Source organism: Trematomus bernacchii, unplaced genomic scaffold (genome assembly GCF_902827165.1).
Source record: "Trematomus bernacchii unplaced genomic scaffold, fTreBer1.1, whole genome shotgun sequence".
Classification (NCBI taxonomy): Eukaryota; Metazoa; Chordata; class Actinopteri; order Perciformes; family Nototheniidae; genus Trematomus; species Trematomus bernacchii.
The window spans coordinates 7,213,285-7,227,061 of record NW_022987689.1 but is presented as its reverse complement, the minus strand read 5'-3'; the positions used below and the strand labels follow the sequence as shown (position 1 = coordinate 7,227,061).

At 42.3% G+C, this 13,777-nt stretch overlaps 1 protein-coding gene across 11 annotated transcripts in view; it reads left to right on the top strand.

Annotated features, from left to right (window-relative positions):
• The window catches only part of LOC117488819 (receptor-type tyrosine-protein phosphatase S-like), a 69,965-nt gene extending 60,868 nt beyond the window's left edge, over positions 1-9,097 (top strand). For 7 of the 11 annotated variants that reach the window (XM_034137937.1, XM_034137941.1, XM_034137943.1 and 4 more), the window contains 8 exons: positions 5-159; positions 693-978; positions 1,470-1,648; positions 2,699-2,831; positions 2,928-3,053; positions 3,786-3,940; positions 4,089-4,224; positions 6,462-9,097. In XM_034137937.1, the coding sequence (XP_033993828.1) occupies positions 5-159; positions 693-978; positions 1,470-1,648; positions 2,699-2,831; positions 2,928-3,053; positions 3,786-3,940; positions 4,089-4,224; positions 6,462-6,530 (1,239 nt within the window). In that variant the 3' untranslated portion in view covers positions 6,531-9,097. The remainder of the gene's footprint in view (positions 1-4; positions 160-692; positions 979-1,469; positions 1,649-2,698; positions 2,832-2,927; positions 3,054-3,785; positions 3,941-4,088; positions 4,225-6,461) is intronic. The other 4 variants (XM_034137945.1, XM_034137946.1, XM_034137942.1 and 1 more) reach the window with 1 other exon arrangement.
• Positions 9,098-13,777: the final 4,680 nt, after the last annotated feature.

The window sequence follows — 13,777 nt, the reverse complement described above, 5'->3', positions numbered from 1 at the left end:
TAAGAGTGGCAGCAGTGAGCGGCGAGAGGTGCGTCAGTTCCAGTTTACATCCTGGCCAGATCACGGTGTGCCGGAGTATCCCACCCCCTTCCTCAACTTCCTCCGCAGGGTCAAAGCCTGCAACCCTCCTGACGCCGGACCTATTATCGCTCACTGCAGGTACAGCACACACACCTAATTTTATCTTAAAGGTCACCTATTATGCAAAATCCACTTTTTCACGTCTTTTATAGATAAACATGTGTCCCCTCTGTGTAAAGAGATTCTGAAAGTTACAGGAAAGAAGATTCGCTCACTTTTTGTCCTGATCCATTTATATAAAAACCTGTCAGAAAATGAGCTGATCAGATTTTGGCCACTTCATGAGGTCATAACGATTGTTTGGCTTGTGTACAACCATATCTGTTTGGTATGTTGAGCCAAACACTTCAGAGACATGTTTTGTATATATCTGAGACCTATAATTTATTGATGAAAAATTGTATAATAGGGGACCTTTAAATGGATTCATTTTGGTAAATATGCATTTTTGAAAATTAGATGAGAATAAGGATACCACTATTATCTCTGGTATCTTCTCAGCCAAATTAAGGCAAAAAAAAGCTCAATATGTTGAACTATTCCTTTAAATGAAAGTAGGAAACAGAAAAAGCTTCCCTCTTGGTCAACACTTATTCCTCTTCCTCTATCAGTGCCGGCGTTGGTCGCACTGGCTGTTTTATTGTCATCGATGCCATGCTGGAGCGCATTCGACAAGAGCGCACTGTGGACATCTACGGTCACGTGACCCTGATGCGCTCACAGAGGAATTACATGGTGCAGACGGAGGATCAATACAGCTTCATCCACGAGGCCCTGCTGGAGGCCGTGGCCTGTGGGAACACTGAGGTGGCCGCTAGGAGTCTTTACTCCTACATGCAGAAGCTGGCCAAGGTGGAGCCCGGAGAGCACATCACCGGCATGGAGCTGGAGTTCAAGGTAGGGGAGAGGGGTCAAATTACAAGGGTGTGAATATTTGCTGTCTCGCAAATATTACATTTTAAGAGATTGTCTGAAAAGAGGCAAAGAGACGTTTTTTTGAGCTACCTAAAACAAAATCATGTCTTCTTATAATCGCCTGTTACAAGTTGCGAGTGGTGAGCAGTTCAAAATGTGGTTGATTTTCCTTTCTGAAATCGTTTAAATGTATTCATACTTAATGGAGCCTTTGAGATATAAGTCTACCTAAGAGATGACATGAACACAAATTAAAAAAACGTTTCCAAATTATTTTGTATTCCCCCAAATAGGGAACCTTTAGAAAACGGTAGTCCTTTCCATAAAATAACTAGGAATACATCTTTGATAATCCTGCATTCTTGCATGCCAAATCAGGTTAGATTTCCTGGAATATATATATATATAAATAATATAGATTAAAACTAAATAGAAACATCTTCACACATTTTACATGTTCTCTCTCCGTGCAGCGGCTGGCTAACACCAAAGCCCACACATCCCGGTTCGTCACAGCCAACCTGCCTTGCAACAAATTCAAGAACCGACTGGTCAACATCATGCCCTATGAAACCACCCGCGTCTGCCTCCAGCCAATCAGAGGCCTGGAGGGCTCTGACTACATCAACGCGAGCTACATAGACGGATACAGGTATGTTTTTGTCCAGAGAACATTAATGTGACCTGATCCCCTCGTCCTCTTATGATGGCTGCTTGAGTGAATGGACTGGATGGGTTTTCACCGCAATGTTCCCACCTGTCACGTCCTGTCACATCGGTCATTATTGTAAACATGTAATCGCTATTTGTCTTGCTGCACGGCACTTGCCTCAGTCACAGGGCTTCTGATGATTCAGGCATTCAGAGCAATTGCACACACATGTTTTGACTGTTCCTTTTCTTGCCTGGAGTCTGACCCCCTTTTCAGTCTGATGATTGACAGAGGGAGAGTGTGTGTGTGTGTGTGTGCGTGTGTGTACTTGTGTGTGTGTGTGTGCTCGCGTGTGTGTGTTTAGAATATTATAAAAACACTTTAATAGCTGTTGCAGCATGTGGTGATTTTATATAATATTTAGTTATAGGATCCCCATTAGTTGTCTATGCCCTAAAGCGCAACTAGTCTTCCTGTGGTGCAGATTTGAAAGCACACATATACAATTCCAGGCAAAAATAAGACAAATGGTATAGTAGAGAATACCATCAATTAAAAAAATGACTTTCTCAACATAGTTGTGAGGAAAAGCAAATCCCCTTAAACTATGCATTTCATCCTACAAATATGATGTTTGAATATGTTTCCTTATTTGTTTCATAAACATTGATTTATTTGTTAATTAAGGTAGTAGCAGTGTGTTTTTATCGCTTTATATACAACTATTTGTTAAAGGAAATGCGTTTTTGCCTTGGGGAGTGAAAAACACCCTTCATGTTGCCTACGTCTGATCCTAATTTGTGTTTTAATTGACTGTATTGACACGATTGATTCTTGGATAGTTAAACCTGCCATGTAGATAGTATCGGTGCTGCCATCATCCTGTATTTAACGTTTAGACAGTTAAGATGGATGTGCATGCGATTGATGTTAGTGCCGTATGAACACTGTAGAGCATGGTTTGCTGCTTTGTTCTGTTCTCGTTGGAGTTTGGTTAAATCTCTTTTGTGACGTGTGTGTGTGTGTGTGTGTGTGTGTGTGTGTGTGTAGGCAGCAGAGAGGCTACATTGCCACCCAGGGTCCATTGGCTGAGACTACAGAGGATTTCTGGAGGATGCTGTGGGAACACAATTCCACCATTGTGGTCATGCTCACCAAACTGAGAGAAATGGGCCGGGTAGGGGTAATTACATGCACAGAGACAAAGAGCTAGAAATTACATTAAATGTCAGCCCAGTTCATAATGTCATTAATCGTTTATTTTGTTCTGCTCTCTCAGGAGAAGTGTCACCAGTACTGGCCCGCAGAGCGCTCAGCCCGGTACCAGTACTTCGTGGTGGACCCCATGGCTGAGTACAACATGCCTCAGTACATCCTCCGGGAGTTCAAAGTCACGGATGCCAGGGTGAGTTCATGTTCTGCTGTATTTTGTATCCAAACAGCAAGCGTAACATTACACTCCTTGACTTTTCTGCCCTTTTCCCAATCCATCAGTGCTGTTTGAAGGCAGCGATGCAAAGCATGTCCTATCGACCTGTAGTGTGTGTTGGTTAGTGTGTGTTTTGTATGGGAATGCTTAGGTCTATTGGTAAGTAGCCCCTTAGATTACTCATTCAACCGTGCTGTCTCCAGATCACCTTGACAGCATAGTGTGTGTGTGTGTGTGAGTGACTGTGTGTGCACATCCTCTCATGCACATATCAGCCAATCATAGATAACTCCAGTTAGGCCTGTCCTGCACTGACGCCACATCGACAGATGCTCTATTGATCTCCATTAAAGGGGAGTCAGAAAGGCTGAGCAGAAGAGAAAAGATGTAATTGCCCACTGAGTGGCTGACAATGGCAGACGTACAGACGTTACAGCTTGGAGTTAACCACAGCCACTGATCCAGGGTCAGATAACAGTAATCATTAGAAGGGAAGAAAAGGATATTGCATGGCAGCGTCTCACTCCTCAGTCAATAGAAGAAGAATCTCTTTAAATAATCTTTTTGTGGAATAAAACAACCACGCACAAACACTAACTACATCTTTAAAGGATAAACATCTTGATGCTTTTTGAAGATGCATCAGATACACTCTCTTATCAACTCAGGCTAATCGTTCTTCACCCCCTTATCACCTCACTTATTCAGGACGGCCAATCACGGACAGTGCGTCAGTTCCAGTTCACCGACTGGCCAGAGCAAGGCGTGCCCAAATCCGGAGAGGGCTTCATCGATTTTATTGGCCAAGTGCACAAAACCAAGGAGCAGTTTGGCCAGGATGGACCAATCAGCGTTCACTGCAGGTAAGCAGCATGACATCTCAGTGACTAATGATGACACCATTCAATGTTAATTAAAAGTACATGTAATTGCATAATAACGGCAGTAGGTGTAGCACATTAAGCTCAGACACTTTGTTAACTATAGTCATGTTTCCCTTTATGGCTGCAGTGCTGGCGTGGGGCGGACCGGTGTCTTCATCACTCTAAGTATCGTCCTGGAGAGGATGCGTTACGAAGGGGCAGTGGACATCTTCCAGACCGTCAAAATGCTGCGCACACAGAGACCGGCCATGGTGCAGACTGAGGTAAATACTGACACGATGTGGGGCTGAGTGATTCATAAAGCAGGGCAGAGACAAGTAAAGCGCTCTATAACAGTGGTTCTCAACTGGTCAGGCCTCGGGACCCACTTTTTACTTTGTCAATAAATCGCGACCCAACATTTTGAACCACTCAAATCTATTCAACAAAAGATCGTGCTGTAATATATATACGCTTTTCAGCATACAATATTAATTAAAGTGAAGTACAGTGCACATATCCCTTCACAGAACTAAAGTATGCTTTAAAAAAAGTTTTAATGAGATGATGGAATCAAGTCTAGTTACATATAAACTACATATGTTTATATATATTCTGGTACACTCTGAGAAGAAAATAAATGAATCTATTACTACCCGACATATTAATAATATGTTATGACATTGTTTGTTTTTCACTTTGTTCTGACAGCTGAACCTGCTGCTCCTCACAGAGAGAAGAGTAAAGAGGAGATAGTCTGTGTGAATTACTATAAATTGTGGGTAACGGTAGACATCAGCAAAGATGTTTTATTGAGAAGATGATCACTACGTGACAGAAGTTTTCAAAAACGTTTATGGTCTCCGGTACTTCCAGTCCAACGCCTACTGCATGCACAGCGTTAGAAAATCGGGCCTTCAAAATAAAAGTTTGACTTTTTCCCCAAAAATCAAAAAAAAAATTCTATTCTATTTTTTCTTCACTCACACATCCGCGACCCACTCGAAACGGGTCCGCGATCCACCAGTTGAGAATCACTGCTCTAACACACCATTGGTCATGATTAAAGCAATATTTTAATCAATCCGGTTATATTTTTACTGTTTAATTATTTATATATTATTTATTTATATATTAATCTAACCTCAACCTGTCTTACACTCTGATTTTCCTTTTTTAATGATGATGCTATTCCGTTAAACATACTTTTCTATCAAGCATGTGTAATTAATTATGAGCGAATTGAAAAAATATAAAATATTTGCACCTCCCATCATGGCTGTAGAAAAATGCATTATACCACCTAAAAAACACATCTATATTCGTCCATATGTATGAGGCTATTTTATTTCCAACTGCATGCTAATATTAAAGGTCCCATGTCATGCTTTTCTGGTTATTACCCGTCCCCTTGTGTGTTATGTAGCTTTTTATGTAAACGGTCTGCAGAGTCACAAACCCTCAAAGTACACCCTGTAGCGAGTAAAACTCTAACACAGAAAAGACCTGTCTATGCTGCCCCAGAACGCCTCGTTGGAGATTTCTCTTTTCTTCCTGGGTACAGTGACGTATTTGGGTATAGTGACGTAACGTAACTGCTCCGCGGATTGTTCCAAATGGACCAATCCGCAGAGCCGTTACGTTACGTCCGCGGAGCCGTTACATTTGGACCAATCCGCGGACTTCCTCACACACACACACTCAATCTTTTCTCAGCTGCAGCTCCGCCGATTTCTCCTCCCTGAGACGGCGGGACGCGGCGAGGCTGTGAGTCTGTGTGTGTGAGCACACACACAGACTCACAGCCAGGCTGCGGGTGTGTGTGTGTGTTCGGGCTGGGTTTCGCTGTGTCTCGCTGTCTCGCAGACGGCCACTGGGCTCACAGGGAGGGGGAGGTAGGAGCTCCAACAAGCCGTTTCGGACAGAGAGTGAATACACATACTATACAGAGATGTTGTATGAGAAACCAATGTGAGTTTGGAAAATTGCACAATATAAATCTATTTTAGTAGACCTCAACAATGGAATTATGATCAGTAGAAATGGCCATGACATGGGACATTTAAAACATAAAAGATGTGCTTATTTTTTATTTTTCCACGAGTTTTGATCAATAGGAAAATAATTTGTTGCTGATTTGTAGCTGCAAATACAAACTTTTACGCTCTCTGTGAAAACCACATATCATGTACGATTTTATTTTATAACAGGTCTGTGACTGTGGCATTTTTCCCATAAACGAAAGGGTTTCTCGTGTTTTGTTTATCTCAAATATGAGAACTTTCTCAAAAGGGACACTTAATCCTTCAATTCATCTGAAAAATTAGAAATCACCAGACTGAGAGATTAGGATATATAAGACACTCAGCAATCCCAACCTACAGTAAAGCCAGGATTTGAGTTAAGCCTCTGTTGCATACCATCGTCATGATTCTAGCTAAGAAATTTGACTGGAGAGGTGTTGTGAGCCTGTGTATGTTCCTGTTCAGAGCAATGATTTCTCCCTCTGTTTGTCACCCAGGATGAGTATCAGTTCTGCTACCAGGCTGCTCTGGAGTACCTGGGTAGCTTCGACCACTATGCAACGTAAATAAAGAGACAACCCCCCATCCATCTGTCTGCTTCGAGGTCCACCAACAAACTGACGAGTGAAACGAGAGAAAGACAGCCTGAAATAACGTGAACATTGAACCTTTTCCTGGGAGCAAGACTTAAAGATGAATTATACACCAACAAGGACAACAAAAGATAACAACAAAAACAGCAACAATAAATCTGTGTCTAACAGCACCCACACTGCTGGTGGGTGTGGAGACTATCCATGTGTAATCCATATACTTACCTCAGTGTTCCAGTGTGAAGGACGTATAATACATGTGTGTTGTGGTCAGCTATCTCCAATATGAACCAGTGAAATACAAACAGCTTCTGAACAGGAATTATGATACTATATGTCTATTAAAAAAAAAGGAAAAAAACACAAAGAGCCTGGATATTTGCTGCACCCTATATGGGCTTTTTATCCTCAACTTTGTATCTATTGGTTTAGTGTACTAAGGGGTTACAAAGTGCAAAGGTGAACATTTTTATGTGTCCGTGAGTCTATTTCAAAGGTGTCTAAGGTTGCCACAGGTAGCTCTGATCGTAGTTTAGAGCACATGACTCAACACCCAGAGGACTGTTGGAGAAGCATGTGGATGCTCATTTACCCAAAGCACAGTGCCAAGAGAAACCATGCAGCGTGAACGTGAACCGTGGCCTACAAGGAGAGATGACTGCCTCTTTTATCCAGCATAACATAAAGTCAGACCAGAGACCGCTCTTACAAACACTGGCCAAGGATCAGTTCATGCTCGTCTCCAATGGTGTCCTCGCTGAGCAACAGCCCGGCCTCAGAACAGTGATTAGAGCCCGTCATATCCTCCACTGGGCTGAGATCTGTAGTCCAGTGCATTCTTCGTCAAACAAAGCTTGCTTGCTATTTGCTGTGGTCCTTGTTCATCCTCCAGCTCATATCCTCTTGAAGTCAGCCCCATTGTGTCAGCTCAGCAGTGGCTCATTGAGAGGGATGCTAATGAAAGCTTCAATCCTGCTAAAACAGTTCTCATCCCATTTCTGCTGACATGATTTTTGTGTGTTTTTACTGTACGTCTCTGCCTTACGCTGACTTATTTCTTGTGTTCATGCTGCTCAATGTTCATGCGTTGTGTGCTTAACATTTATTGTCATACAGTATCTGAAATTGAGGATGAAAGTTATTTCCCAATCATCTTCATCCTCTAAAGCTTACCTACTTGAATTGCACGACTTCGCAGTTACATCAATCTTGTGTTTTTACTATATAAGGCTACTGGCAGTGAAAGATAATGACAGAAATCCAAAAAAAACATTCAGCGCTTTTTTGCTCACTTTCAACAGTCCTCTCCCCTCACCTACCTTCATATAAACTTCATTCAAATTCTCTCTGTTTCTAAATCACATTGTACAGAACATCCCAACTTAACCAAATTATGTTTCCCCCTGTCTGCTCCAGTAGAAATGCACAATTCTGTGATATCGATATATATCTTTTCTTGATTTGACATATAATCATAATTGGTCCCATGTGGTGATTTAAGAGCACAGCGATGTCCGGTGAATCAGACATTTCGGTTTCACAGATTTTGTACATACAGTCTATCATTGGAGTCCTATAACAGTACAGTTGCATACGTCTGAGCACAAGATATAACGTGGGATTGGATGTGATGTAGTTCTTATTGTCGCAAAAAAAGCCTTATTGTTATTGTTCACTTTGTTATATTTATTTCATATGATTTTTTAAGATATTTATTATTCTATTTTGTTACTTTTTATGTTCGTTTTTAATCTATTTATTTGCGATATCTACCAACTATAACCGATAAGATGTTGTATACCTGTTTCTTTGGCGAGCCAATGTTAAAGTATGATATTGTCACTGTTTGTTTTTTTATTTTCGATGGTCAGTTTTGGTGCTTTTTTATTTGCTTTATTATGATAAAGTATGCCCTCTGTGTAGGGTGCTATTTGATACTGATTACTGATGTCCGACTAGTTAGCTAGAGATGTGCATTAGAGGAGACCTAGTTTAAGTTTACAGTGATGCCCTTTTGATGCCCCCCCCACTCTCCACCTCCATAGCAACAGCAGCGGTGTGATCGATCACCGCAACAGAGGTATGGTCCGCCCCTCCGTGATACGTTTAAGGGCATCAGAGAATTACATATAGAGAGCAGATTTGTTGACTAAAACCTCGGACAAGCTGTTGGTATTAAGATTCCTGGAAAGCACATAGTAGCAGGTGTATTTTTGACAGAGAATGGGCCAGCTACATGCACCCTCTAAAGTTAATGTTTATATCTGAAATGATTCTGATATGAAATTAATGTGTGGTCCAGAAGTCTTGACAGTGTGTGACATATATGAAATATGTTATTCCTTCGATTTCTAATGATTATTGTGTCAAGAGAAATATAAAGGCACTCACATGAAACATAATATGACGTGTGTTGAGGGCCAGCTCTGATGACTCACCCCCTCACTTATGTACCTGTTCTTTCCTTTCAAACCATGGATGTAGATATTGTATCTTGACTTTGTATTAAAAGCAGGATGATTGGATATAGCGCACAATGAGCTGTTTGATTTTTGTGTTACTTTCCTCTTTTTCTTTCCTTCATTGCCCACTAGATGGGACCAAAGTTACTCTAAACTGAAATGCACTACTGTCACTGAACGCAGCTTTAACTAAATGCATTATAAACAATTACACACAAAAGTGTTTTGAAATTAAATACTTATGCCTTTCTTTTAAGCATGAGTATTAAGAAAGTTGAATGCTGGTTTGGAGCTACACAAAGAGATGGCATTAATTTATTCTGTAACTCCATGTGTAGCATTATAATATAGTAATACATGAACAAGGCAAAATAATGAAGTGTTCATGTCATATAGGAAGAATGGTAGGGACAGTAAATATGTACATGTTAAAGAATACTGAGACTGTAAGGATTTAAATAATGTATTGGAATTACAATGTAAATACAAAATACAGCGCCGAAAAGACACACTACACAAATATTTAATAACTTCCCTGGTCTCCTACTGATTATAATACAACACTTATTGAAAAGAGATTTTTTTTTAATGAAAATTAGCACAAGGACTGTAAGCAGCTGCAAGCATTCACTCTTTCTCTAAGGCCACGTTTACACGGAGACGAAAACGAACCTTAGTCGATATCAAAAAAGTCTTCCGTCCACACGTAATCGGCTCAAGAAACGTGTCCGTCCACACGAGACCGCTCGACCCGCTGGAGACGCTGTAGTACATATGCCGGGCCTGTAGGTGGCGCTGTACTTCCGCCTCAAAATACACCAAAAGCAGCGAAGAAGACCCCCCGAGCATGGTTGCCTGGTTGCCCTTCTGTTTATTCTCCGCGGTGGATTTAGCAACATGTAGTTCATGTAGTTCTCCATGTCCACTTGTTGCTGATGGTTGTGGTAGAGGAGCTGTAGATTTTGCACTAACATCTGTACCATGGTCAGTAGCGTCTGGAGCACAAAAGCAACCCTGTGATCGCCATTGTTGTTGTTGTTGACGAAACACATCAGCAATGACGCGGGGGTGAGCAGGAGAGGTGGAGAGAGGCGGGGCTATGGCGTCATCCTTATCAGGAAATGATCTTATAGGACGTACACACGGAGCCGTTTGGCCCCCCAGAGCGTTTCGTCCGCAGATCTACCCACCTTGGGAGCCGTTATCGTTTGAGGGCTCCGTTTCCGCGGTTCCGTTACGGCCTCGTGTGGATGAACCGTCCATACGATAGAGAACTGTAGCTGATACAACCCGTTTCGTCTCCGTGTAAACGTGGCCTAAGGTCCACTCTCAAGTTTAAGCTTTAATGTTTGACGTTTGACCCAAACACTATATCCTTTGTCAAAATGTTGCAACCCTTAGGAACACAAATTGTACAGGAACAAGGAACGAGGAAAGAATATTGGTATTTCCCTTTTTTTTTTAAAACAACTTTTATCATTTCAGGATCTCTACCTTTTCTTTGTTTCAGTTAGTTGATCTCTGCATCATGTTTGCAGTACAGCCCGGCACACACCCATATGTGAAGAGATTAAATCAGCTGTGACTGACTAAAAATGAAACTCACACTGGATAGATCTGATCCCTGAAAAGCTCTGCATTTTATTACTTTTCAGTAACACCTGCAAGTTATATAAGAGTTGCTGTCCGTGCAAAGTTCAAATACACAGGATCCTCCCTTTTGTTTCTGACTATGATCTGTCTGTTCTGTTGATATAGAGACTGATTGACTAACCCTTTCAACTCAAACCTCCTCAAAATCTAACAAAGCCAACTGCACAGTTGTATTCTAAGGAAAAAAAGGAAAAAGAAAAGAAAGAGCATAACTCTTATGTCAATCACTAGACAATTCAGTTATGGTCATTTTAATATTTTCATGACCTACCTGAAATATTTCCTTCTTAAGATATGTCGAGACAGGCTTCGTAACTCGATGCTCAAAAGGAAACGTTAGTTTTTTATGCTGGTATACTCTTTAATTTTCCCTCAACCTCATATGATGACGATACATAACACACACACACACAGACACAATGGTCAATGTGACCCTGAACTGCTGTTGCTCCAAGCACAGAAGATTGTCTGAAATTCTGACAAACAATGTGCAATATTTGTGGTTAAATTAACCCCAAGTGTCTATTTGCTCCCGGGTGACAATAGCTACACCACAGGTATTGGGCTATCTACAGCCACCCAGCCCCAAACCCCCTTACCCACCTCAACTTGTCATACAATGCCGTAAAGCGTGGAATTAGGCAACTTATGCCGCGTTTCCACTACACGGCCTCGCTCGGCCCCGCTCGGTATGGCTGGGCCTCGTTAGGACTGGCTCACTTTATGGCGCATTTCCATTACAGTTTAGGAACTGGGGCAGTATCTATAGTAACGCAGTGTAGGCGGAGCCGTGACGTGATCTTCAGAGGACCCCAGAAAAACAACACAGCCGTTAGCTGTTAGCACTCAGAGCTCACAGCTCCTCATATATGTTCAGAAACTAGACAAAAGTTAAACAAGTACAAACCACAGACTGCCTGTGTCATGGTGAATACAGTCGCTGCTTTATTTATGTCTGTATAGGCCGTTGTTGTGAGTGTGGACGGTCGGGGCATATACTGCGTTAGCTTAGCCAATCTCCATTTAGAAAACAAGCATTTTAAAAGGTTTTTCGCCTGCCGTCTGTCTGCAGACTTGACAAAGCATTAATTCATGGTTTTTACTAACCGGTATCAGTATGTTGTTACTTCGGCATCATTTTGAAACGTGTATTACAATTAAATCACGGTCAAATATGTCCATCTTGTTGTAGTTGTTGCCCCCTTGCCAGCGACGCTCTCTCTAGTTTAGCATACTCAGCCCGACTCAGCCTCGTTGTCTCTGGCCCTGGCCCCACGATTTTATGAGGCCAGAAAAACTGTGAATTAGGACCCGCCGGCCGGTACTAGGCCAAGTGGAAACGCAACCAAAGACGGGCCGCTGACGTCACAGCCCTCTTAAACCGGGCTGCGGGCTGTAGTGGAAACGCGCCATAAGTTCCAAGGCATGCTCCAAAAGTCACATCGAAATTGGAGTTGAAGATGTCTTTTCAGAGAGAGTGTGTCTTTGGTGTGAAGGATTCAAGTGTAAAAGGTAGGATACATGATACACAAAATATACCCTTTACAAAAAAATGACCACTGTCTGCTATGGATACCTGGTTGCACCCAGGGTGTAAATACCTAATGTGGCTGTATTCATCCCAGCTGCAAATAGCATTGTTCACTAAAGTGACCCAGGTGCGAATACCATCGGCCATAAATTAATCCATATAATTCAACACTTCATTCTGAATGGTTGATTTAAATCGTTTTTTAAAGATTTTGGCCATTTCATTGAAAAAACTTTCTTTTATCATCGTAGTACAAAATAAATGGGACTGACTTTGCTGCTTCACCCGTACTACGGAGCCCCCTAGGTACGGAGCCCCCTAGGGGGCATGGAGAAGAAGAAAACAATTATTTGAAAAAAATAAAATAAATGTTTTGAGCTTGGCCTTAAATATAAAGATTCAACATCAGTGCTTGGCCACGGGTTTCACATAAGTGAAAGACACCTCAAGAGAACACTCAGAGCGAGGGGACATGCACGTCGCAAAGCATACTCTGAGCTGAGTTATTGACAGATTCGAATTTCGCGGATCAATAACTCATGAACATAATTTACGTTGTAAAAATACAAACAACATGACTTTACAATCATAGGAAGGTAGACAACAAGCTACAGAGTCGTTTTTATCAGAACAGTTCGATACGCACCGTCATCCGAGCTAAACTTCAAGAATTGAATTTTTTTTCTCTGGCCCGTCCACACGGCGGCGTGCGTTGAAGCTTCAACGCTTCTGCCCATTCACTTTGAATGGGGTGACGTCACACTTTGCCGAACTGCATTGTGGGAGCGTCGCTTCGCTTTGCTCACATTGCTTGCTTCAAAAGTTGAGCAATGTTCAACTTTTGAAGCTTCGACGGAAGCGTCAGCCAATCAAATCATATGCCAGTACAAGCTCTAGCCAATCAAACCGCGTGCTTGTGTGTCCGGGGCGGGAGATTCATGTGATTGGTTGTTGGTCGAGTTTCAGACACGCCCACCGGCAAGCTTCAACGCACGCCGCCGTGTGAACGCTGCGGTGTGCATGCTAAGAAGTCTGAGCATGTGATGCATTTATTTCATGTATCCTTGTTTGCCAAGGACCAAGCTTATGTATTACAATTAGGGCTGTCAAGTTAACGCGTTAATAACGCGTTAACGCAAAAAAAAAATTAACGCCACTAATTATTTTAACGCGATTAACGCATGTGTATTTTTTGTCCTCGGCCGCCGTAGTTTCAGAGCGCATCGAGTGTAAAATACCATCGACAAGCTGATGCTGACAGCCCCGCTCCTGCCGCCCGCTTGTGGCAGACCACACTTCCACGCTCACTGGCAGGCCCGGACTGGCCATCGGGAGGACCGGGAGGGAGTGTGTATGTGTGGCGCGACTCGCGCGAGCGAGGCACACCTTACGTGTTGTTGTTGTTAGCATCTGGTGCTAGCTAGCTGCGCTAACGGATATAAGGAGCTGTTTCAATGACATTTCGCCGACAACTGCGCCGAGCACTTGACTTTATGCAGGTAGCCAGACAGTGTGACATTGTACGAAAAGTCAGCACGGATAGTACGCGCAACATTATTGCAGCGTCCAGGCAG